Genomic DNA, 26,582 nt, shown 5'->3' with positions numbered 1-26,582 from the left:
CCTGTGCATGTTAGGGCAGTATACATCTTTGAACAATCTTGCTAGCATGATGCTCACTGAAATCGCACATCCAGTATTTAATACATACTGCATTATGAAACCTAGATTACACAGAAGCTGACAGTGCTGGAGGGGGACCGAGTCCACTGTGGCCGACGAGCCTCGCTCAATAGCAGACAGATGCTGATGGCTGTTAGATCAGCTCTGATTACACATGGGAAGCTGTATACAGTATGTGTGGTATATGTTGGTAGTTGTGCTCTTTCATCAGTTTATGTGATGAGGTTGCAAGATACTCCCTGTTTGGAAAGTCCCCTCTACCATCAGTAAGCAGGAAGTGTATTTCCCCAGTGGCTGTCATAACCAGACATGGAGTGATTTATATCTGGCCTTCAGATTTTTAGGTTGGGATAATTTGTCTCAAAACGCTCCTGTGGGTGCTGCCCTGTTTGTTGTTTTGTGACTGGAGTTGCAGACCATCCTAGAGGTGACAAGATGAGGTTTTTCTCACCAAATATTTCAAAACCATCAATAAATGACTTTTTATTGCTATATTAATCTGCTACTTTTCAAAAAAGTAGGATCTAGATCAATGTTTCCCAACCATTTTTCCTTGGATTCCCCCCTACACGCTCCTCAGAAAAGCGGAGCCCCCCTAGGACCCAAGAGAGAAGAAAAGGTGACACATTGCTGCCAAAAATCAACATAGATTTTAATTGTTCCACTGATAAAACCCTAAAAAAGGTCCATGTATACTTTTCTTAACAAAAGACCTTTATATGAATTACTTTATAACTGCTTTATCATGGTTTCAGTCAATATTTGCAAACCTGTTTTTGGCAGCCTCAGGGCAGACAAAGCCTCGCGCCCCCCCTAAGATCTCTGGCGCCCCCCCTGGGGGGTCCCGGACCCCAGGTTGGGAACCAAGGATCTAGATGACCTATCTAGAATTTACAGCAACTTAACATTATTTTTTACAAGGAGAAACTTTTGCAGAGACTCAAAGGTAGATGGCAATATAGAGCAACCAGAAAGCCCAAATAGTAGGATGAAGGGAGAGGTGGAAGAAAATTGAAGTATCCAACATGAATCCACTAACAAGCAAGCATTTTGCACGATGATTAGGACTTGAACAAGGAAAATCCTTGGGCAGAATCAGACTCATGGTTAGACAGTCATCTTCAGTAGACCTGAAAAGTAGGATAAAGGAAGAAACAAACAGGATGGAGTAGCCTGACATTTATCCACCACTGACTAAGCGGTGACAAGGAAAGACTTCCTTTTTAACAGGCAGAAGTCTTAGGCAGAACCAGACTTATTGATGGACAGCCATCCACAACGGACCAGATAAGTGGGATTGAGGGTTAAGGTAGAAAGAGATGGAGCTTCTTAGCATTAATCCACAAATGAGCAAGTATTTTGCAACATTGTCCTTGCAGCAGACAGAAACCTCAGGCAGAACTAGACTCATGGGTAGGCAGTTGTGCACAATAGACCAAAAAGAAGGATAGAGGGAAAGGCAGAAAGAGACAGAACTCATTGATATTTATCCAAACCGGATTAGTTTACAGTCATTCACAACCAACTGAATAAGCTGAAAAGAAAGGGAGCAAGTATTTTGCAACATTGTCAAGGAAAAACATGCTTCCAATAGGCAGAAGTCTTAGTCAGAACCAAGAACCTGAGTGAGATACAGAAAGGAAGGAATAGACTCTACTCCAATAAGTCCACCAATGAGCATTTATGCACAAGTTAAGAATCATTTTGCAAAATTGTTGAGGAAAATCTTTCTTTTAACACACAAACGCCTTGGGTAGAACCAAAGCAATTAGTAGACAGCCATCTACCTGAATCAGATCACTCAAGAAAGTGACATAGAGGGAAAGATAGAAAGGGAGGAATAGACTCAACAATGACCCACAGTTGAGCAAGTGTTTTGCAACATTATCAAGGATAATCTTCCTTGCAGCAGGCAGAAACCTCAGGCAGAACTAGAATAATTAATAGACAGTCATTCATGATAGACTAAATGAGTAAGACAGAGGAAGAGACAGATCTTCTTAACATTTATCCATAAATGCACAAACTCTATGTAAAATTGTCAAGGGAAAACTTCTTTTTAACTGGCAGAAACCTTGGGTAGAATCAGCGTATTGGTAGACGGCCATCTACCTATGTTAGATCAGCCAAGAATGTGGGATAGCAGCATAAAGAGAGGAAGTGTCTCAACATTTATCTCAAAAGCATCAAAAGGTATACAAAAGTATAGCTGTCCTTATAACAGGTAGAAACACTGAAGAGAACCAGACTCATTTGACAGCCGTCCGCTGTAGACAGAAAAAGTGGGATAAAGGGACAGTTTGGAAAAGAGAGAGCAACCCAACATTAACCCACCAATGAGTAAACACTTTGCAATATGAAAGGGACAAACTTCCATGCAGATACATCAGACAGAACCATTCATTAGTAGAAAGCCATCCAGGATAGACCAAAAAGAGTATGAGAGAAAGAGGCAGAATGAGGAAAAGCTACCCAGTATTACTCCTCTGAGGCGCAGACACTTTGCAGTACTGACATGGAAATACTTCCTTGCAACAGGCAGAAATTGCAGGCAGATCCAGACTCATCGCAGATTGCCATCCACTGCATTAAAATAGGCCATAAAAGTGGTATAAAGGGAGAGATCCAAAAAGTGGGGAAAAACTAGGCAGAAAGGCCGGGAGACTCACAAAGCATCAAGAAAAATGGTAACCGACAAGGTGAGAGTGATAGCAGATGAGTGGATTTTTGAATTACTGTTTTAAGTAAGTACCAAAGTTAAAGTTGTTGCTCCTGAGACTAAAAAGATCCATCTTGAATTTACCTAACTCCCTTCTCCTCTTGAGTGTCTGAGCACTACAGAGTCTCTCACCCACCTAACCTCTTCTAAATCCTCTCTGTTCCACTGCACATCCTCTAATTAACATGCTGAACAAGTCAGAAAGAAGACAAGTGTACAGGCCAGCTCTCTATCAACGCTCTGGCTTAATTAAGTCTGTGCAAATCATTGGGACAGGTGCGAATGTGCATTCATGCAGGCCAGATATGTGAAAAAATATGCCAGTGCGCTTTTTGCCTTTGTGTGCTCTCTCAAACACACAGTCATCTTGCAGGAACATTCTAACTGTCCCATTCACCGATCCCGCGGCCCTTTCATTGCTCCCATGACCAAGCGGTCAATACTGCAGCACCAGCGTTGTCAGGCACCTTTTGTTTAAGCAAACAATCAGGAGGAGAGTGAGGTGGGCGGGCTGGACGATGCTAGAAATGACCATTGAAGGCCTCCTCTTTCTCCCACTTTCTGTGTTTGTTAACATAGGGTAGAGCGGGTCAGAAGTCAGAGCCCCAGCAGGTTTTTGTCACAGTCAACAAATCCTATTAGCCTCTTTTCTACCTGTAGATGTGCTGCTAGAGCAGCTGTCCTCCACTCCAAATGTGCTCCATTTACCCTGGAAAGAAAATGAAACCGGGGAGGATGATTTAGTGTCCTTTTGCGGACAAATCACACTGTTGATCATCCATAATCCACCCTTTTCCGCCTCATTTTTAAATATGCAGCTGTTGGCTTTAACCATAATGACACATGCCCATTGTTTACTTATGAATTATACATGGCCCACATACTGTATCACTCCAAGTTCTGAGAAAAACACAGCACAGCAGAATTGCTTCCTGCTGTGTTTGCTGGAGTGTGCACTGCATATGCATTTATTTCTATGTGTGCATGTGTGTAGATCTCTAAATACTATGTGGGCTTGCAATATTGTGGTATTTTCCTGCTTGCCTTTCCCTCCCAGGACAAATTCCTATCATACTTACAGCAACATAATCATTTAGCAGCCAGCTTAGCATTGGACTGTAAGCTGTCAGAAATATGGCCTGATTTTAACACTGCAAAGCTAGGAAAAAGTTACATAACACTAACTCCATCATTGCCAGTCTGACAGCTTAAAATGGTGATGATGGATGCTGGAAGATTACTTAGATTACAGCCACAATTACAGGAATCAAAATATAAAGCATGAGCAGGATATTTGTCATTTATTTCAACACTTTTTTTTTTCACTTGTCAGCAAATATACTCTGTTTTTTTTTAACTCTACATGTCTATGTTTTTCAGGATGATTGGCTGCACTCCCTTCCTGGTGGTCTCCTACTTCTACCTCTGGTTTGTTCCTCCATTCATCAGCGGAAGGTTCATCTGGTACCTAGGCTTCTACTGCCTCTACCAAACCCTCATTACTGTGAGTATGCATGCTCTCTCAGCAGTGTGTTTGATGTTTAGAGTCTGCCAAGAAAACTCATATGCAGTGCAAGAGAGACGTCAAGTAGGAAGAGGGGGTAGAGGTAAATGACAGGTTACATAATGTGTATGTAAAATGAGGCAAACATCACAGAAAACAAAGTTTAGGTGAAGACAGCCGTGTCATGCCAGACTCTGACAGCTCCTTGCAGGATTTACTCTTTGATTTGTGCGATGTGCAGAAGATTAGAGCCCATAGCTTTTAGATACCTTACCTCAAAGGGGAAGTGTAGTTATTTAGGCTCCCTTTTGTTATTATGGCTCAGATCATTCATCTCTGCCCTGCTCTGCACTTGGGTAACCCATATATCGTACTGCAGAGTGTGTAGACCGCTGTGGCCATGCTGTGGCGAGCTGTAATGGCATGTCATTCTAACTACTTGATAAGTATATGGTCAGTCCTGCCAGGAACCTCTCACCGGGTAAATACTGGTTACCACTTTTAGCCTCCCTTCATTGTCTGTGGATGTGTGTTTGTGTGAAGTTAGCTGGGAGAGGCCAGCTGTTATCATTCAGAGGGTCACAGTCTGTAAACAGAGGCTAGGATGCAGTATATAACACCTGTTTATGTAATCAACTAATAATGGGTTCTCATCCGATTTATCAGCTCTCACATGCATGTGTAGCTGGGAGTTTAGCAGGTTCATTTCTATAAATGTTTGCCTCCAGTAAAGGCCCCATAAATGACATGCTGTATAGAACTAGTGGCTGCACTGAAAAAAAAAGTCCTTTCACGGCCGTGTTTATTTTCGTCGTGGCTTTGCATGCTTGTTTGGCCGCAGTGCTGACTGAGCCCTTGTGTAAATTACAAAGTGAAGCAGGACTCTTCGCCTATTCTCTGGGAGAGGTGGTGAGGAAGGAGAAAACAGAAAAGAGCTGAGGTTGGCCGACATGGAAACTGCAGAGATGGCTTTTGATAAATATACACAGTGGAGATTTTGCGATTTCGCATAAACACGTAGATAAAAGACATCTAAAGATATTGCAGGGTGTTCCCATTTGATTCTGAGTAAAACTTGAGAGAAAAGTAGGCATTACAAGGCTCCGAAGCCAAGCATGCGGCTCTGTGAGGCTTCCCTTAAACTGAGGGAGTTACTGACATACTGAAAATGATGATGCTAACAAAATATTGGCAAGTATAATATTTACTGTTTAAGGCTTAAAAGGGTTCACTAAGTAACTGTAGAAGAAAAAGTAAGACTAAGCTAAAGGTTAGGTCATCAGTTCTCCAGCAAATGCTAGGTGCTCTATGAGGCTGAAAGTGAGTGAAGGGATTTGGTATATACTGGTACGTGCTAACATGCTCAAGATGATAGTGCTAATAAAATACTGGAAGGTATCAGGCTGTTAACATTTTAGCCTTAATGGTACCATACAAGCATTTTATAAGTAACAGCAGAAGGAAGAATGACTTGGTTATAGGCTTTAAATGTTTTTCAGCAAATGCTAACAGCTACTTAAATGCCTGCATGGACTACAGAGCTTCTTTATGCAGCCCTCAGAAGACACAAACCCCCTTCGCATACAGTTTTGGATGAGACCTGACTTGGGTTGGTGGGACAACTTTTAGGAATGCATGAGACTGGATTTTTATCAATATATGATATATCGATATTTCCTTACTCATTTTGGCTGATACCAATACCCACGTGTACATACCTGTTATTTATCTTAAAGAAAACCAAGTATTTCCTGTGCAAAGTCACAGGAAACAGGACAGTCTGGTGCTTAATGTACATTTGGGGCCCTATTCAAAATAGTCAGGGGTCACAGTGTGTCTGGTTGGGTGGCAATCACCTATACCTGATGTTACAGTTATACATTTTGCTGATATTTAAGGTCGATATATGATTTATACTGCTGATATGCAGAGCCAATATATTGGCTTCAACTATTGTTGTACAATTTTTATCAGTGCTAATACCGATATTTCACTTTTCAAACCATTATCTGCTGATACCAACATCATATGGATAATGTTTTGCATCCATAACAACTTTAAAAATGAAACGTTCTTTGCAAAAGAACATTAAGGAAATTTTTGCATGCTGAGGACATCTTTACTGTTTCTAAGTGAGCTGCGTCAGGTGCAGGGTGAAGGACAAACTAAGGATTACATGGCATGCTCTTAAGAGTTCATAATAGTGTGTTTTTCATTTTCCTGTGAAAAAAACATATTTTTTGAGGACAAAGCATGTAGGACAGGATTATTTTCTTAAAGGAGAAAACCTCAGTCCTCCATAGAAGAAGAGTATTTATAGAGATTCCGTTTTCAGTTTATTATATAAAACAACAAAGGGAACAAATTCCATTCTGCCATTATTCTAAATTTTACGCACTAGTCCTTTAGGGTTGACATTAGGATGCATACTGATGGAACCATAAATTCATGAATCACAAAAACAGAGAATTTCATGGCTGTCCCATAAGGGGTAGTCAAGCTATTTTTGTCAGCTGCTTGCAGCACTAAGAACCCCCAACATTTCTTTATTAATCCTGATCAGACTTGTGCCATTGTTTTTGACTGTTGCTGTGCCAGCTTTTATTCAAATTTCACCCTAGCTATAAGAATGTCTTTTTGCTTCATTGCAGTGCTTCCACGTGCCTTACTCTGCTCTCACCATGTTCCTGAGCACAGACCAGAAGGAGAGAGACTCAGCCACTGCCTACCGTAAGATGATCTAATATGCAAAAATGAATTTATTCATGCCTCCAACACTGAATTAATCTGCACCTCTTCACCTTTTTGCAACACTTCAGACTATAAAATGTGTCAAATACTTTGAAGCTCTTACGCTGATAGCTGAACCTTTGCTTGTGTGATGCCAGGAATGACAATGGAGGTGCTGGGGACTCTAGCGGGCGCTGCCATCCAGGGACAGATTGTGGCTAGTGCTCACACTCTGAAGCACTGCCCGACTCACAACATGTCCACCGGTTACCTTGGCAACAGCAGTGGGGCAGAGATTGTCAAGAGCCTGGTGCGCTCCCAGGACTACCTGTCACACTCAGTAAGTGTCAGCGTGCCCGGCCAGGAGCCCAGGTGTGCATAAAGTGGGCCGAGAAGATGGCTGGAAAATAACTGGGGCTGTCAGCAGTGTGCTCACTTAAATTGGAGCTGCAGTGTGTGTTTAAGGCGGTTAACCTTTCACTAAATATCCGGAAAAAGCAGTTCTGAATGAAAAGGAGGATTGTTTCAATTGAGTCCATATTTACAGACTGTTTAAAGCTTCTGACATCCAAAATGGCTTCATGTTTTAACCTATGTAACCCACGGGATTGAAAGGAGACGCCACTGTTTGATATCTGAACCCCACATCCTGAACTACCTCCCTTCTTATGACCACAAAGGGGGTTCCTCCCTCACATCAGGCTCCAAACTATGGCCCCTCATTTAAGGGTCTCTACAGTCTGTGAGTCATTAGGCATATTTATATCTCACAGTTTATGCACTCAAAGCAGCCCCAGAATATAAAATGTTGGAAGTATTAGTGTTGCACTTTAAGCTTGCAGCAGTTTAGCTTAAAATAGGAGGGAGAGGAAGATTATGTTATTCACATCAACATTTCAGTTTGCAGAGCTGTGAATAACCTCGAATGCTGCTGCTAATCCATCATGGGACTTTCTGTGAAGATGAAACAAGCCAAAGTCCAAACTGTCCCACGCTGGATTTTGGTTCCACCGCAGCTATTTGAGCTTCAAACGGTTCTTTTCCAGTGGATTTTGGGTGAACCCTATCGGTCTATCCCACTCACCGTCCTAAACCCTCTGCAGCCACCCACTAAATTCCACCGTGGTCGCTGGTGAGGGTGGCACACCGTCTACGCAAACCAGGTCTGCCCTCAGAAACAGGGAGTGTTTGATGCGCATAAATAATAATGGAGCACTTGGCTTTAGCCACATGGAAAAATTGCAAACAAACAGAAGTTGTTTAAGGCAGAGCAGATCCTGTCTGGGGTTGCACATTAAACACTTAAAGCTGTATTTTAGGATACAGATCGGCTTGAGGTTTCCTCCTGTTCATGCTTTTATTTGTATGGTGAAATGTGCATGTGGTTGAAACTAATGTGAAAAACAACACAAAGTCGCAGCCAATAAATCACACACTGATGACTATAATGAGAAAAGGTGAAATGAACTAAATGAATGCTTGAAAGGGGTGAGAAAAGGGGGCACATGTGATAACAATTTGTTCCCACAGTGGTCATATAACATGTGTAAATGAAGCACTTCAATTTTTTAGGCAGATGAGAAGATTATGAATTAAAGATTAAGGAAGGGCTCAGAATAGCCTGGATTGTGCTGGCGTTGTAAGAAGAGATGGATTGATGTAGGCTATGTGTTTGTTCTTTCTCTCTGCAGAAGGAGGTGTACATGATCGCTGCTGGTGTGATTGGAGGAGTGTTTCTAGTCTGCACAGTGGTGATGTTCCTCGGAGTCAAAGAGAGAGATGGTGAGACATTTTGATTTTTGGGTTGAAGAGTATTCATCATATGAAATTAGGATAGCTGAATGCAAATCAGCACTCCTTTAATTTAATGCTTAAAGGGCTGTTTACTGATCAAAGAGTATCTCTCAGCCTTTCAAAACAGTTGTATAATGTCCCCTGTGGTTCTATGGATGTCAGCAGAATTATCTTAGATTAGACTTGAGACTTACTATCTTTGACAGAAAACTTGTATTACTCCACAGTGATGTCTATTTTGACTCTTTCTTCTTCATAGTCTGTCTCTAGAAAGTCCCTTACTCTACTGACATGCCATATAAATACTTAAGTACCCCTTTAAAAAGATGAAAGGACAACATTTCTAATTTGTTGCATTTATATGGAGCTATTATAGTCACAAAATGATTTTAAAATGTGTAAATAGATCCAAAAATGTTTCAAATAGACCCACAAGTTAGTTAAGTGCCTTCTCAAAGTGCATACATAAATGCATAGATAATTATTAATGGCTGAAAAGTCAGTTTTTCCTCTGAAGGCTCATTTATGTTTTACATTTGAAAGGTATAGTTACAGATATTGGTTTCTGTCTGTATTCTGTGTTCATTTTGTCTGTATTTCTGCACATTCTCTCTAAGTGTGCAGATACATTATATGGATTAAAGTATTCAGCCGCCTGACCATCACACCAACAGGGACTGTAATGACTTTGTATTCAAATACATGTACTTTAATGTGGAGCTGGTCCCCCCTTTTGCAGCTATAACAGCCACCACTCTTCTTGGAAGGTTTTCCACAAGATTTTGGAGTGTTTTGTGGGAATTTGTGCCCAGTCATTCTGTAGATCACGTATGAGGTCAGATATTGATGTTGGACGAGAAGGCCTGCTTTGCAATCTCCACTCCAATTCATCCCAAAGGTGTTCAGTGGGGTTGAGGTCAGGGCTCTGCATGGGCCAGACAAGTTCTTCCACACAGAACGCATCAAACCATGTCTTTATAGTGCTTGCTTTGTGCTCTGGGGCACAGTCATGTTGGAATAGAAAAGGGCCTTACCCGACTTTTGCTACAAAGTTGAAATCATAGCATTGTCCAAAATGTCTTGATATGCTGAAACATTAAGATTTACCTTTACTGGAGATAAGGGGACTAGCCCAAACCCTGAAAGACAGCTGCATATATCCCTCCTCCACCAAGCTTCACAGCTGGCACGGTGCAGTCAGGCAGGTAACATTTCCACTGCTCCATAGTCCGGTGTCTGTGTGCTTTATACCACTCTATCTGATGCTTGGCAGTGGTGATGTTAGGCTTGCATGCAGCTGCTCAGCCATGGAAACCCATATCATGAAGCTCCCGCTGCACAGTTTTTGTGCTTGCATGAAAGGCAGCGGAAGTTCAGAACTCTTCAGCTATGAAATCAGCAAAGCATTGGTGACTTTTACACACTATGTACCTTAGCAGTTGTTAACTGCTAGGAACTACACAGTACCAGATCTGCTAAGATCTGCTGCTTTATGGCTGAGTTGCTGTTGCTCCTAAATGCTTCCACTTTCCAAACGCTTCATTTACAATTGACTGTGGAACATCCAGCAGGGATTCAATTTCATGAACTTACTGCAAAGGTGGTATCTGTCACAGTACCACACTTAAAGTCACTGAGCTCCTCAGAACGAACCATTTAGGATCACAAATGTTTGCAAATGGCTGATATACCAAATAGACTGGCTAACACAACTAGATAGTCCTGCCGAAGGTGGATCCACTATATACGTCTCAATCAGACCCAAACTGGACTAGGTACTCTGCACATGCACAGCCGCCGAGCTGGCTTCAGCCAGGAGGCAAATAGTATATGCTTAGCATAGCAGAAGTTGCGTTGCTTTCTGCTTTTGGATGTCGTCATAACCTTAGGGGGTTAACACAGACTGGACTTGTACCAAAAGTAAAGCATGAACAGAATGTGGAGGTGTATAATTTTTCATGTTTTCTCCATTCGACATGTAACTGCTTAGCTGCTTACTAATTTGCATGCCAGGTCGACCAGATCTAGGTGCAATAGTAACTTATTGAAATGGGGTATATTACCACCCTGTGTATTAGCGTCGGGCCTATATTCAACAATAAATTTGTTTTCCCCCAGGTACTTGTATACTGGAACAAGGACTATAGTCCAGTTTAATTGCCTAATCGACCCACGGCCATAGCTTGACTTAATTGTGCATGTAAACGTACTGACTTACAAATAAGGCAGGCCTCAATAATGGTAGTCTGTTGTTGACTTTTGCAACAATTTTGTAATGCAAGATCTACAGAAGTGTGCTTTGATGCACAAATGTGTATGGCGAGGATTTATTTACTCTGAGCTAAGATTCATAAGTTTACTGTGGTTTTGTGGATGTTGGTACCCATTTGTAGGTCTGTGCACACATTTGTCGACATATGTATGTACTAGTACACTTAAATGCCTACCAATCTCTAGAAGCATTTGTGCATGGATTTATGCATTTGAGAACTGTTTTGCAACAGTAATAGCTCCATATATTTATTTCTTTTCTACACACATTGGACATTTAAGGTCTTTCTGGTGTTGAAAAGACACTTTATTCCATATCTTAGACTTTATTGTAGACTTTAGAACTTAGAATAATCCACACATGCTCTAGTTTTAAAAGCGTGAGATTTATCCCTATTCCAGACTTCCAGAATAGCTGATATACAAATTAGTATCCTAGGGGCATGACTTTAAGCTAATGGTGCACACTAAGAAACTGCAACATTTGCAGTATTTTGGTGAATGGGAACCTTTGATGCATGTAATTAAGTAACATGGTACAGTACTGGTGCAGAAACATTGTCTTTCAGTGACATAGAGTATAAATGGTCCACATTGTATAGCTCTAAACATTATTTTGGTTATTTCATACACTGATGGAACCGTACTCTTGAGTTCTGTCCTAGATGTTACCCTACTGTTTATTTCGACACCTGCAGTCAAGTTATGCCTTTGCAGCTCAGTTATCTCTAAAATGACAGCATCCACTGCAATGCAGGGGCACTTTCAGAACTCCCACAGAGTAAATCCATAGCCTTTTCCTTCTGCATGTTATTTGATATGCTGCAGACTCGCATAATTAATCCATATGTAACTGTTTCAGATCCGTATGCCCCGAGGACAGAGAAGCAGATCCCCTTCTTTCAAGGCTTCATCCTGGTGATGAGACACGGGCCGTACCTCACTCTAACCGCCGCATTCCTCTTCATCACTGTTGCCATTCAGGTAAACGTAAATTTATTTATCAAGCACTTCTCAGACATGACACTCAGTGTTACAGTAAATGGAGCCTGGATGTTGACAATGCTGGCAGCTCAATGTTTATTTGATCAATACAGAAGAGCACTTACTGAAAGCTCATGGTTTAAAGCATGTTTGGAGTCTCAGGACTCTTGAGATTTATTACAGCACAGAATATTCCCTGTTTGTCTGTCATTTGTAGACTGATGCTTTAGCTTTGACATCCAAGGTTTAGGCTGTTTGAATTATTCCACACTTCAAACTTTTTCATGGGGTGTGTTCTCCCCCTCTCATCTCAGAGGAGGTGTCAGTTGTCAACTATGTGAATGCAGAGTGGGGATAAATCACGGGAAATGCCATCAGCAGCTTCTCCAGTCACTTCAATTGGCACTCAGAGCAGCAAGCGAGTGCCGAGCGACGTGCTGAGTTGACAAGATGAGGCTGACTGTCTGAATGTTTGATCTCTGATTTTCTGCAGCTGGTTCAGAGCAACTTCGTCCTCTTCTGCACTTATGCCGCTGACCTGAGGGATCACTTCCAGAATATTGTGCTGACCATCCTGGTGAGAACACCTTTTATCACTGACGCACCTCACAAATATGCAGGGATTAAATATATAGCTTTTCCATAAGAGTGTTATTGATATGGAAGTTGTTCCCCTGTTGCTGACAGACTTTTCTTTGTATAAATGACTGTCAGATAAAGAACACTGCACTACACTTTTTGCTAAACTTGTGCTGATGCTCAATTGATGCATAAAAACATCATCATTTTCCCTGCATACCCCTTTTCAGACGTACTAAGCAGACTGAATTACATTCAAAACCTCTCTTTGTGTGTATGCATCATACATTTTCCATTCTCATATGTTTACTCAGGTTTCTGCAGTGATAAGCATCCCATTGTGGCAATGGTTTCTGCAGAGGTTTGGGAAGAAGACAGCGGCTTTTTGTGGCATCACAGTGAGTATACTGTTTTTATTTTGGTGTGCTATAGCAGCTTCTCACACCGACTATTACACTTTGAAATTTGTGCCATCTTGTGGACATTACAGGAAACTAGCCATACTCTGAATATTCTGTGAAACAACATATTATCACTGATTCTTTTCCTCTCTTTAGTGGATAATGCCCTTCACTATGATGCTGGTCTTCATCCCAAATGTTGTGGTAGCTTATGTTGTGGCTGTCTCCTCTGGGCTCAGTGTGGCTGCTTCACTCCTACTACCATGGTAAGACCAAAACAAATCCAGTTTTGTGGATGCAACAGTTTCAGTTGATTATTGTTTTGTTATCTTGTAAATATACATCTTTATGATCTCAAAAATTTAAATATTTTCTCCCCAATTTTTGACTTTTTTAGTCCAAAATTATCGGCTTGTTTTTTTCTTTTAGGTTGGTCCTAATACACTGTCGTACATCATGTTTGCAATCATGGTTTTAAAGAAATTAAGGCACAGCTAATTTTGACAAAGTCAGATCAGACAGGTTCCCACATTCCCCTAAGATCTGTGGTGACCCCTTAGGGGCGCCTGGACCCCATGCAACCATAGAGTAGCATTAAAGGTCTGCACACAAGAAAGCTCCCATTTACGGATTTATTCATCAACAAGTGATGTTTTGAGCTAACATGCTCTTCCTCAGACTTATAGACTTATCTGTGAGTTGCCATCTTAAGGATATAGACACAGAAATAGATGCAGGCTGGTATTACTGTAAGAAACCAGGGTTTACATTTGAAACGGGCCTAATTTTACTGAAGCTACCTGCTCTTGGATATAAAGTACATCTTAAAACGAACCTTTTGCATTTGCACATCGACACCAAACTTCTCCAGCTTGACCTCAAGTAGTAAGGATTATTATGAAATTATGATGAAGTAAGCAGGCTTAAAGGAAGTAGTGCCATCAGATACATTTGCATCAATGAATCAACATAACAATTATGAGAACTAGCCAATATTGAGACCAAGTAAGGCAAGTTCCTTATCCATCCTAGGGAAACAATACGGCATACTATTGAATGATGTGCATCAGTGAGGATTTAGAGGTGGATATTCTATATGGAGATTAAAAAAAAGTGCTGATACTCTACGGAGAGGAAACAAGTGGTACCCATGTATATCCTGCACTACACCACTGACTATGGTAACTTTACAAAGCAGTTTGCCACCATTATTGTATGCATGGGTGTGAATGGGTAGATGTGGCCTATGGTGTAAGAAGTGCTTTGAGTAGCCAGATGACTAGAAAAACAGTGTACAAATCCAAGTCCATTTAAAGTCCATTTAGCCCATCATTATTTGCATTGGGGTGAATCCATTTCCTTTATTCTTTCTTTATTTGTCTGGGAAAGCTTCACCTTTTCTGTTACTCATAGACTCTAAAGTTGTTTGAACTCTGAAAACCACAACCGGTTCTAAAAAGTTGTAAATGTTTGAGCACTGGCTTCCATCAGCCTTAAAAGTGGAAACATCTATTATAAGATCACATGAATCAAGTCACTTCTTCTTCTGTGGTTCTCCAGTTTCCTCCAAAAGTTTAAAAATAGGAAACATAGGTAGAATGGCAAGTCTGTGTTGCTTTCTGTGTCCCAACATCTGAATCTGAGTGTCTGTCTATCCGCCCTGTTAACGACTGCAGGTTACAAATTTATTTATGAATAGCTCCTGGTAATTAGAAGTGAATTTATATCCTTAAAATACAGAGCGTCCACAGTTTCCAATATTGTTGATTCAGTTGCAGTCCTGTCATATATCTGTCTGCACTGCACATGTTAGTTTCCCTTGCTTTAATGTAAAGCGTCATTAGATAAACCACAGTAGTGCTCTAACATGCTTTTAGTGGTGTCTTGGTTCCTAGAAGGCCTGGTCCATTTATTTCAGGTCATGTAACGGTCATATTAGTGATGTCATCTTTATGAATTAAAGGCAGCATCTTTAAATCTCCTCCATCATCACAGAGCTACGCAGCTCCAGAGGTAAAATAATCTTCCTCAGAACTGTATGTTTATCAGACATTACTATGGGCACCCTCTCCTGTCTCATCCCTGTTCCCCTCCCTCGAACCCCAAATTAAAGGGGCCTCCTGTGGGGTTGTATTTATTTTGGAAGGGGCTGATTGTTTATCCTGTCTGTGGGCCGAGGCCTGCGGTGCCACCCACTGCTCATCATCCAATCGTGTTATTAGCTCTGTAATTTCAGCCTGAGGCTTTATCAGAGTGCTATAAGTAGACCTCACATCATCAGCTGCGACCATCTTGGCTGGTTGTGTAAGATGATTAAAGTGAGAGCGTGAGGGAAGACTTACACTCACATCAGCTTAAAATTTTGATAAAGTCTTTTGTGTGATGTTGAGTATTAAGACAAAGGACATATGCTCTCCTGCAAATCCTGAAAAAAACACACAGATTGTCGTGCATTCAATTTGCATTCGTGTGTATGTGTGTGCTTCTCAGGTCAATGCTGCCAGATGTTGTGGATGACTTCAGACTGGCCAACCCCTACTCTAAAGGTCATGAAGCCATCTTCTACTCCTTTTATGTGTTTTTCACCAAGTTTGCTGCTGGTATCTCCCTCGGAGTGTCAACCCTCTGTCTAGAGTAAGTTTACGTCAACTATTTTCACTATAACGTGTAAAATGGACAAAGTCTAACTGGTGTCATCCATCAGCTACTTAATGGACACTTTGAAGCCAAACTCTAGCAGTTGTCTTACTGGAAATACTGTTTAAAACTAGATTTCCTGTTAAAGTAGTAATCGGCAAAGAGGCTAAGCTAAGTGAGCACCTTAAGCTTACTATAACATATCTACAAGGCGCCCATACCCCAATTATGTAAACGTATTTAACATTTGGCTTTGCTGTAAAGCATATTTGAAAAAGAGATGAGCTGCAGTGACCAAACAGGTTTTTAACAAGGTTGTTTCTGATGCAGAAATATGTGTTTTAAAGGTACAGTATGTAAAATTGGAAAATCAGTGACATCTAATGCCCAGTTTAGACGAAAGATTCGCAGCAAGATGAGTTAAAACTCACTACTGCTTTTGACTGGTCGATCTATGACGTTCTAGACACGTCCCAGGTCACACCGCTGTGACTGATGGAGACGATGCATCACTTACATAGCAAAGACTCTGACAGTCTTTTTTGAATGAAAAACAGAGATGAAGGTCCAACATCAGCAATATGCGTACATGTGAAGACTTTATAGGGTTAGAGTCCTCTTTAAGACACTTTATGTGTAATATCTGTATTATACCTGCACTCATAGGATAATAACTTAAAAAAAGACCAAATCATCAATCTTTAAAAAAGGTAATTTCTATTTCTCTTTTTCACACAGAAACTTCAGTCTGTTAAGAGTCCTGTCTTCTCCATCAGCTGTGCATTCAAGCATGATGTGCAGCCAGTGGAGGTGACAGGAGTGTGTACAGGCTGAAGCTTCCTTGTGATTACATAAAAAATAGATTACAGATAGATGTAATCATTTTCAAAATTGTATTTCCAATTTCTTTCTGCCTGCAACATCCTGTAACCAGCTGTCTGCAACTTAACAAGTTGAATTGCAGGTGACTGCATCAGATGGCTTGCTTCCAGCTGCAAAAGCTCAGTTCAGACTGCTGTGACTGTCGCCAGCGACGTTCTGAAGGGGTCTTGTCATGACTCTTTGGTCTGAACTGGGCTTAACAGTCAGACAAGACATTTGTTGTTAGTGAAAATTGCTAATATTTAGAGTTATAAAAACATTTGACAGCCAATACTAGCTACAGTTAGACAGCTAATGCAAGTCTTAAAATTATATACTAGTACTACTGTTTGGTAGTTACACAAGATTCACTGGAAAAAATAGCTAACATAGCCCCAGTTTCTAAATACTTTGTTAGCTAGCAATTTATGTCTTGGCTGGCATGATTTTAACCATGATTTCCATGATTGCTAATATAGCTGCCGTCTACAGTAGCTAATATCAAATAAGTTGTTTTAGTTTAAATTATAGTCAAATATTGAGCTTGTTTATTAATGAACAAGCAGTGCAATTATAAGAGACACAGCACACTATTAATTTGTATGGCTTACAACCTGCAATATACAGCTCAAATTATTAAAGTAATTAATCTTAACACTCTGGGTGTGCTCTCAGAGGAAAAACCAGACACTATAAGAATACAATGAATAAGACATTATTAACTCATCCTGACATTAGGCCCATTACTTAGTGTGTCATGGTAAGTACCAGAATGCATTAACCTGACATGATGATTTTTCAAGGTGACATTCAAGGTATCAGGTTGTTAATTTGAATCACTGAGCTGTGTTTAAATTTGACCTCTGTCTGTGTTTGCCTGTAGATTTGCAGGGTATGACACTGGCGCCTGCAAGCAGCCTGCCCCTGTAGTCTACACCCTGAAGCTTCTGATTGGTGCTGCCCCGGTGGCCTTCATTGTTACGGGGTTAATGATCCTGCTACTCTATCCCATCAGCGAGGATGTGCGGCTAAGGAACAAAGTCTGCCTGGATGAGCTAAGGTGACCCTGATAACATCATCATGGTTATTTTTGGGAAGATTAATGGTGTCTTTTTGAAGCTTTAGCTTGGGTTGGACACTTTTTATACAGAAAACCTGCCATAAAAAAATCTGGCTAATTAGTGAGCAAATAAGAGAGAACACAGGTCTAATGGAAAACACGACAGTATGTCCTGGCAATATCTGGTTTTAATTTATTTTAAGTGAGCAATAACAGTTGGATGTTCAGTCAATTACTTTTTTTTAGGATGGTTTGCTATTCTTTGTCAAAAATTAGAATTAAACCTGCCTAGAGAAGAGATGCCAGTAACAAATGTAGATAAAATTAGTCTGTTGTTACACTATGAGAAATGTTTCCATCACTTTACATCTGTTAAATATATAAACAGTGGAAGACTGCTCATAGCCAAACTGCTTTGCCAACACTGCTACTGAATATTTAATATACTATTATTTAGCTGTGTAGGTATTCCTATTATATACTTTAGTAAATGGCATTGCCAGGATTTAGAAAATGGACCTCATTAGTAAAGATAATGTGTCTCTAAATTATACCTTACCACAGTTGTGGAGCAATTTTGACTAAAAGTATTCCTTTATAGTTCATTATGATTAAATTAAAACATACAAGAAGTACATAAATGTTGCATAATTTCGAGTTTGAGCAATTTTTCTGCTTTATAAAGTAATAGAAAATTAAATGAATTACAAATGTACATAGTGTACCGGTTTAACTCAGCTAGTAGAGCAGGTGCCCATATACTGAGGCTAGTCCTCAATGCACTGGTTACAGGATTTCCAGTCATGGCACATTTGGTTCATAGTGTTTCCCACTCCGTCACCCAGTTTTTCCTGTCTCTTTTCAGCTGTCCTGTCTGATAAAGGCAAAAAAAGCCCACCCCCCCAAAAAAATTATTTTTAAATTAAAAAAAATGTATAGAGAATGTACAGTGCATTCAGGAAGTATTCAGACCCCCTTCCCTTTTTCAATCTTGTTACATTGCAGCCTGATGCTATTTTAAAAAGAAATATTTTTTTCTCTCATTGATTTGCACTCAGTGCCCCATCATGAAAAAGTGAAAACAGAATTTTAGACATTTTTGCAAATTTATTAAAAATAAAAACAGAAATATCACATTGTCATAAGTAATCAGACCCTTTACAATAACACTGTAATTTTAGCTCAAGTTCCTCCCATATTTTTTTTTGTCTCTGCAGAGATGTTTCTACATCTTGATTGGACTTCTCCTGTGGTAAATTAAATCTATTGGACATGATTTTGAAAGGCACAAACGTCTTTACAGAAGGCTTCACAACTGACAATGCATATCAACGCAAAAAAAACCAAGCCATTAAGTAAAAGGAACTGTCTGCAGAGCTCAGACAGGATTGTTGCAAGGCACAGATCTGGGTAAGGCTGCAAAAAATGCTGCTGCACAGTGGCCTCCATAATTTTCAAATGGATGAAGTTTGGCACAGCCAGGAGTCTTGCCAGAGTTGGTCACTTGGCCTAAATGAGCAATTGGAGTAGACGAGCCTTAGTAAGAGAGGTGACCAAGAACCTGATGGTCACTCTGTCTGAGCTCCAGAGATCCTGTGTTGAGATGGGACAAAGTTCCAGAAGGACAACTATCACTGCAGTCCCTACATGGATCTGGGCTTATGGCAGAGTGGCTGGATGGAAGTCTCTTCACAGAGCAAAACACAAGTTTGCAAGAAAACTTCACATAAAGGCCAAACGGGGTAGAAACATCTCAGCAACAATCAAGAGAAATGTGAAGAACCTGAGCTAAATTTCAAGTGTTGCAAAGAGTTTGAATACTTATGTCAATGTGATATTTCAGTTATTACTTGTAATAAATTTGCTAAAATTTAAAAATTTCTGTTTTCACCCTTTCATTACTGTCAACATAAAGTTGCAGAAAGGATACTTTCTGAATACAATGCATATATATAATGAATGTTTTATATGGCATTAGTTCCCAGTTCTTTGTCTTGAAGCCCTACTGGGAGCTAAATAAGTTGGTGGTACATGGCTGAAAAAAATTACAATGACTTTTTAGTTAGTTTTCAGTGATAATTTTTGACAGGCCAACAGACACTTCTTCAGAATTTCCTGTTTCACTATGATTTCCATCAATTTAGTTAATATGTGAATATCTAGTTTTTATCCTGGCAACCTTAAAGGATGCAAAGCCCCGGCCTGTTAGGAACCAATCATGTTCAGGATCTTGATGAGGAGCATAATGACATGAATAACTTATATAAAGTAGTTAAATTCTCTGAAATGTTGCAAAGTAGATGCAATACGTTGCAGAAAATGCTTGTGCTTCTGAACCTCATTAATAATACTGATATCTCCCACAGGAAACAGAGCATCGGCTCCAGAACGATGGAGGATTTGAGCAACGTGTGACCTGGATCTGGAGTGAACTCACAAAGCCAAGTGTTCCAGTGCTGCAGCTGGAAAGTTGTTCTTTAGTGTATATTACACTGACAGTTTAAGTTTTTTTAATGTAAACATTTTTGTTTCATTTTCACATGTACTGTACAGTCATCTTGGACATATAAAAATATATTAAAATTACCTTATTTATATAAATGAATGTAAATCATTATTTGCTGTGTTTAACTCTACAACACTGTTATTTATTGGTGAAATGATGATATACTGAGGGATGATGGTATGAAATAAATGTTGTAGAGGTGGGTTGGCAGACCGGATAAATGTGTGGAGTGTTTTTTTTTTTTTTTTTAAGTCAAGTGAGTTACACACAAATGATTGGAAAAATTTAATGGTCAAGAGGGCTATTTGGAAATAGTCTTTCAAACAAAACACACTTGAACACTTCTTTGGTTTTCCACAGAGCTCTGAATGGCAATGAGAATTACCTCCTCTAGTGGCCAGTTGTGCCACTACACTTTCTAACATTGCCTTGGAAGAAAAGGTGCTATAAATGTGTGGTCATCAACATTTTAGATATTGCTGGTGCCAGGTGAAAACCTCAAATTTCCAAAATCACCACATACATAGGGATTTAAAAAAACATTGTAATTTTCAATTGATTTCATACAGAATGGTCACGGGCAGCATCTTTGTGACACTGCTTATTGCTTTAAAATTGGTTAAATCTCACTGACAGATGTAAAAGGTGACTGATACCACTAATTTATGAAAAAAAATAAAATAATGAAAAATGGAGATGAAGGCCCAACATCAGCAATATGTGTACATGTGAAGACTTTATAGGGTTAGAGTCCTCTTTAAGAGACTTTATGGGTAATATCTGTATTATACCTCCACTCATAGGATAATAACTTAAAAAAATACCAAATCATTGACTTATTATTTCATCGCCTTAGGCCATGGCACCATTAACAGTAAGGGATAAATTGCAATGACTTGACGGCATTTTAAGAAAAAAAACAACATTAAAGACAAGACAGTATTGGTGCTTCAACTCTGTTGAGTTAAGCTTGCATGAAGTTGCAGTATGTAAACATCTATCCGGAGAGCCACTTTGATATCACTACAGTGATACATTACAAAAATATATCTATTCATCTGCATTAGTGAAGCTCTATAAATGGTGACGCCATATGCTCCTTGCTTTTCACACTAGAGTCCAGAAGTAGCATCTAAACACCTGAATGTGTCCATAAAGCGAGGTGTTTGGAAAGAGGCACTAGGTGGAGGAGGCCTCAGTAGTAGTTTGGGAGTTTTGTCCTGGGGCTGGACTGGGAGGGCTGGAACTCTCTGGAGTTCGTATGTTAGTTTTCCTCTTCCCGTTCCTCACTGTTAGTTCCTCTTTGGGCTTAAACGTCAGAGGTACAAAGCCGTCCGCATCCGCCACGAGTACAATCCACAAAGGACCTAGAAAACAAATAAAATGGCCTTAGATTGGCTTCATATGCATTAGGTATTATTTTTTAATTCTACGGCTTTATGAGGTGTTACTGTGTTTCTCTTTAGGACTGTCAGCCTGCTCTGCAGAAACAAAACACTGCAAAGTCAATAGAAGTAAGCTGCTTTTGTTTAAAGCCTTGTAATCTGACCAAGGCTTTTAATCATGCCTAATTATAGGTAATGCATGTTAACAGGAGAACAATGAAATAATCATGTGTTGTCTGAGATTGTACAGACACATGATCATTCTGAAAGGGAAACAGAGAGGATTAAATATGCTAAAGAGAGGCAAGTGCAGAAGGGATAACCTGGACAAGCCCACAATACCCTCATCAGGGAAACCCATCCAGCACGCTTTCCTGAAATAGTCAGAGTTGAAGGCCTTTTGACCTTAAGCAGCCTTCGTGGAGTTTCCTGAAAGTGTTTTCCACTTATTAACCCTATACGCTCTCTAGCACGTTACGGATAATCTGACAGGTGATGTGTCGCGGGGGGGTTTAAGAAGATTAGACAACGCTTTGTAGTCAAGACAAACCAATTTAGAAGGTTTAGATGCACTTATGACACTTTAAATGAAAGTCTTGAAACATGACAGGCTTTTCATTTGAATGTTGGAGGAAAAAATACAGTGTTAGAAATGTAACAGGCTGAACCTACCATACATCATTTCTACAATGGTAAGGTTGAAGAGTTCTTGGAGGGCATGCAGACACAGCTTCCCATCGCACAGAAGCACCGGCCTCCGCTCATCAATGAACACATTTTCTGATAACTGCCTCTGCATATACACAGAAAGGGACAATGTAAATGATAGAAAACATTATCTTAATAATAAGTTAAACAGTGTATAATTTTAAAATCGCTTTGTCCTTAAAAGGTAAACTTCAGCAGATTACGCTGTTTAAGCTCCTCTTAAAGGCAGCTCCTCACATGAAATAACACTAGATTTTCATGCGGTCTGTAGTTATTTTTGCTACACAGATTAACAGACAAATGAGTTCAACTGTACCTGACATGTCACATTGACATAGGGGGGATCTGAGGCGTTAGGGTAAACGCTCACAGCCTTCTTTCCATTCTGCGTGTAATCTCTAATGTCTGTCAGGCACTGCTGTACGTCTGCAAAGCGATTAAAAAGCCTATCCATGTTTTGGACGAGCTGCTCCAGAGAGCGGTCCCTAGCAGGGCCTGATGTCTTGTCTGTCATAGGCAGTGTCGCCTCAGAGTGAAGCTTCTCTGATGGTTCCGGGCGAGGCGATCCGGCTCGGCTGGAATCCCTTCTGGCCTGGCCTGCGAACCCCAGGCTGCTCATTCGGTTGACATGGTCCATGTCAAAGTTCTCCACCTTGACAGAGGAGGCGCTGGACGAGGCCCTGTCTAATGTGCGGTCAGAGAAGTCAACAGAGCTGTTGACTGGGCTTGGCTCACGGCTCCTCAACTCCTCCACCAGCCTGCGCCTGTTTGCTGGTGAACGAATTACTCCCCCTCCAGGCAGCACCAAATCCTTTATCCCTGTTTGCTCCCTGTCATCCTTTGACAGGTTCTCCGAATGTCGCCTAATCCGTGGAATGAAATTAGTAGAGTCATGATTGTGAGGTGAGGGAGATTTTGGGATGGGGGTCTCTCCATCATAGATCAGCTCTTTGGCTATGAATCGAAGAATGTATTTATCTGTGTTAGAAGAAGGAAGGAAGGCAGGATCATTGGTCTTCTGCCTGCCCACCATCAACAGCAGCATCTTGTCAGTGAGGAAGCAGACCCCTTTAGGCCTCTCGTTCGCCTGAAGAGAGATCTGCTGAATGTTTGGCATAGTGGAAGCTGTGATGCAGTACACAAGCACCATGTTGCATGTGTTTGAGGCCACGGCAACCGTGGAGCCACGAGGGTCAAACGCTACAATGTCTGGAACCAAAATCCCAGGGATGCTGACTTTGCGAGTGGTGGTGACTTTACGCTCATAGGTGACTAGGATGAGGTGTGAGGAGTCCTGCCCAGAGCCTGTCATCGTGTCTCTGCGACGAAGGTGAATAAGGGGGCTGGGGTCTGAGCGACGATGCCTTGCCAAGAGGTGTGTGAGATCCAGAGGTCCTGAGCTTGGTATGTAAGACCTCTCAGATTCAGACAGTCTTCTTTTCGGATGAAAGACAGCGTCGTCCTCTGACATGGCCACGTGTGCGCTGTGGGACTCTTCTGAGGGCACGTCGAAGGCCATGCCAGCATTTAACCCACATATTTTGTCCAGAGGCAGCTCTGTTGCCACAGCTACCTGTGCTTCCCCAGTGGCCTCAATGGCACAGATGTAGCCTCCCACATCAAAGATGGGACAGAAAGAGCATGCCATCAAACTCTTCTGGATGTCATTCCAGATGTAAGAGTGGAGAGCACTGCCTATAGCCACTACCAGCCGTGTACCATCCTTAGTCCAGCATGCACAGTGGATCAGTCCACTGCCTTTGATGTCTGCTTTGGTCCTCCTGTTGTCTACCCGCACAGAAAACAACACAGAAGTGTCCCGCTTGGTCAGCACTGCAAGAATGTCCAGTTTGGGATGCCACACACAGCCTTGGGAGAGCAAAGGGAAAGGTTCGCTCATCTCACAGGTCTGTGTGCACAGCAGCTTGTTCTGCTCCAGAGCACTGAGCTGCAGCTGCCACACAGTAACATGCTTCTTGTGCTGCACAGCCAGCAATGCAGGGGAGTCTGGGCAGCACAGTGGTCCCCAGAATAGCCCAAAGACATGCTCAAACTGACCGATAACATTGGTGTCCCCAAACTTTGCCTCTCCATTCTGAAGGTAGAAGGATGTGAGGCAGACCTGCTTGCCATCCGTCCACGCTATCCCATGTATAGGGTGTATGGCTTGGTGTAGAGTGTTAAGACCTGTCCTGAGCAGCTTTGCCTTACCAAGATCCATCCTGGATGGCAAGTAATGTAGGTGGATATTCTGTAAGAAAAAGTACAAGATTAAGCCTTAAAAAGCTGTAGCATTTATGCAGGCAGTCCTGTCTGATCTGAAAGGGTCCTGCACAGGAGTAGTGAGAGAAACCCATGCAGATTAAGAAAAGCAAAACCCTCTGTCGTGTTTCCTTCCAAGTACATGCCTTAATCCCCTCTGCCTGAGCTGAGGCACTAGTGACGAACACTTATAGCTGCTTACGCCCGGAACGACCTTACACATAGGTCCTGTTAGGCCTATAGGGCATTAACAAGACTAAATGTGGAGAAGGAGTGTCTGTGTATTAAATGCGTTAACTCTTTTAGATCTGCAGAGGCTGCAATGATTTTTTTAGGCCAATTAGATCATGGCCTTTTAAATTATAGACTGTTTTTCATAGGATGTGAAATGTCAAGATAATTCAGCAATATGTCAATGTTCAGATAACTGTCTTTATGGTATTGTGTTTCTTGGAACTGACTGAGAAAATTAATAATGTAACTTATGTGATGGTTAACCATTTTTATACACTTGCTTTTATGTGATGTCTTCTTATTATTATTTGTTTTTTATCTTCTCACAGATTCTTACCTATTTTAGTATCTCATCTTATTTCATTTCCTCTTAATCTCACCTTTACACCCTGCCAACCTCAGTTAATTTCCTTGCCCATTGGCTGTTTTTAATTGTTACTGTCTTCCTCACTTTATTACTTTTATGTCTTTATTGCTTCCCTTTTGTTTACCTTTCCTGTAATATTTATCAATTTTATTGCTTTTACAGTTTTAGAGCTTGTTTTATCCTGCTTTACTATCTGTTTTTGCCCCCTTTATTTACATTTTACTGCCTTTTCTCATTTATCTCCTGTTTTGTTTCTCTTTTAATTTCTCACATCTTAATTTTGGTCCTCTTGGTCTCAGCCTGTGTAGCTGGGTTCCTGCATTGCCTGAGTTCCTATTGTTTTTATGGTACTTGATGTCTGTGTCCTGCCTGCATCCTGATGATGTCCATGATGTCTTAGTGAAGTGTGGTTTGATGCCTGCACTCTGATTGGTGTCTTTAATGTCTTACTTTACATGACATCTAGGTTTCGATGTATTTGGATGTTGATTAATTTTTATCTTGACCATATTTTTGGTTAGATTTCTTAAGTGTTTGGATTCTGCTGATGTTGTTTGCATGTCACGTTCTGTGTTCAAATAAAGTCAAGACAGTTATAATTATTTATTTTATTATTATTAGTAACAAGATATTATTTTCAGAGGGGGCACGTTAATTTAAATATATAGACCGATTCAGATATATCACTTTGATTTGAGGGATAGAAGGCTACATTCCCACTGCTTTTAAAAATGACCAAATCTGATATTTTTGCTTATGTGTGGCTCGAATCTGATTTTTTTCTGACAGTGAAAACAGCACAAGTCTCATTGAATCTGATCTTTTCGAATCAGATTCAGGCCATTTTTATATGGCGTTGTAAATCAGATACTGCAGTGTGAACAGCCAAAAAATTATTAAATTAAACTTTAGATATCATATGAACAAATTTAAGTATTAAGTCACCATTGTAGTTTTAAACGTTTTCACTTAAAGTGCAGCGTAATTACGGTGTTACGTCTTACGGAGCGACCGTGTGCAGTGGTGCCTTTCAGCGAAAACAGTCCACATAACATACAGTTTGTTTAGTATAATTGTAATGTCAAAGTATACATAATATATACGCTATCTATATAACATATTTCTTTTTGATGAATAAAAACTGAATAAAAAGAACAATATGTTTCAAACATTTTTCCTTCAAAACAGCGGGATTCAGTGGAAAGTCGCCAGTTAGCATGGTAACTTGTTAAACCGAAACACCGGTAAATTGGTTCTCCTACCTTATATAGCTAATTGGCTAAAAAATAGAGTAAAAATATAAAAATGTAAATATTAGTCAACACGTACCTTAGTTAACCATACGCATCGCGTTTGTAATCCATGTTATCTATCTTTTAGAGTCGGTAACTCGTGTAAAACTCCACGTTTTGCCATTGTAATGTTCAACCAGCGTTCATTTATATTTGACCCGGAAACAAAACAGAACCAGTTGATGCATTATGGGATATGAAGTTGAAGGACAACTGTGTTTTGTTGCT

General features: G+C 40.5%; 2 protein-coding genes across 2 annotated transcripts in view; one reads left to right on the top strand and one right to left on the bottom strand.

Annotated features, from left to right (window-relative positions):
* mfsd2b (major facilitator superfamily domain containing 2B) overlaps positions 1-20,090 on the top strand; it is a 30,838-nt gene extending 10,748 nt beyond the window's left edge. The window contains exons 5-15 of the mRNA XM_041805678.1: positions 4,160-4,283; positions 6,935-7,013; positions 7,172-7,353; positions 8,705-8,795; positions 11,941-12,062; positions 12,556-12,639; positions 12,956-13,039; positions 13,199-13,308; positions 15,533-15,676; positions 17,424-17,600; positions 19,967-20,090. Coding sequence (XP_041661612.1) covers positions 4,160-4,283; positions 6,935-7,013; positions 7,172-7,353; positions 8,705-8,795; positions 11,941-12,062; positions 12,556-12,639; positions 12,956-13,039; positions 13,199-13,308; positions 15,533-15,676; positions 17,424-17,600; positions 19,967-20,015 — 1,246 coding nt within the window. The 3' untranslated portion in view covers positions 20,016-20,090. The remainder of the gene's footprint in view (positions 1-4,159; positions 4,284-6,934; positions 7,014-7,171; positions 7,354-8,704; positions 8,796-11,940; positions 12,063-12,555; positions 12,640-12,955; positions 13,040-13,198; positions 13,309-15,532; positions 15,677-17,423; positions 17,601-19,966) is intronic.
* On the bottom strand, positions 20,081-26,512 carry LOC121521579 (WD repeat and coiled coil containing). Its single transcript, XM_041805676.1, has 4 exons — positions 26,392-26,512; positions 22,516-24,450; positions 22,164-22,284; positions 20,081-21,473 (listed from the first exon to the last, which is right to left on the bottom strand). The coding sequence occupies exons 2-4, from the start codon at positions 24,418-24,420 to the stop codon at positions 21,286-21,288; spliced, it is 2,214 nt and encodes a 737-aa protein (XP_041661610.1). The 5' UTR covers positions 24,421-24,450; positions 26,392-26,512; the 3' UTR covers positions 20,081-21,285.
* Positions 26,513-26,582: the final 70 nt, after the last annotated feature.

This window comes from Cheilinus undulatus, linkage group 14, assembly GCF_018320785.1.
Source record: "Cheilinus undulatus linkage group 14, ASM1832078v1, whole genome shotgun sequence".
In the NCBI taxonomy this organism is placed as follows: domain Eukaryota; kingdom Metazoa; phylum Chordata; class Actinopteri; order Labriformes; family Labridae; genus Cheilinus; species Cheilinus undulatus.
This window is presented reverse-complemented; position numbering and strand designations above follow the sequence as displayed.

What these genes read in the sequence shown, in the direction of transcription:
- LOC121521579 (XM_041805676.1), bottom strand. Translation starts at nt 24,420, where the DNA reads ATGGATCTTGGTAAGGCAAAGCTGCTCAGGACAGGTCTTAACACTCTA. An exon ending in ATGTCAATGTGACATGTCAG is followed by an intron (nt 22,285 to 22,515) that starts GTACAGTTGAAC and finishes GTGTATATGCAG; the next exon opens with AGGCAGTTATCAGAAAATGT. An exon ending in CATTGTAGAAATGATGTATG is followed by an intron (nt 21,474 to 22,163) that starts GTAGGTTCAGCC and finishes TTTGTTTTCTAG; the next exon opens with GTCCTTTGTGGATTGTACTC.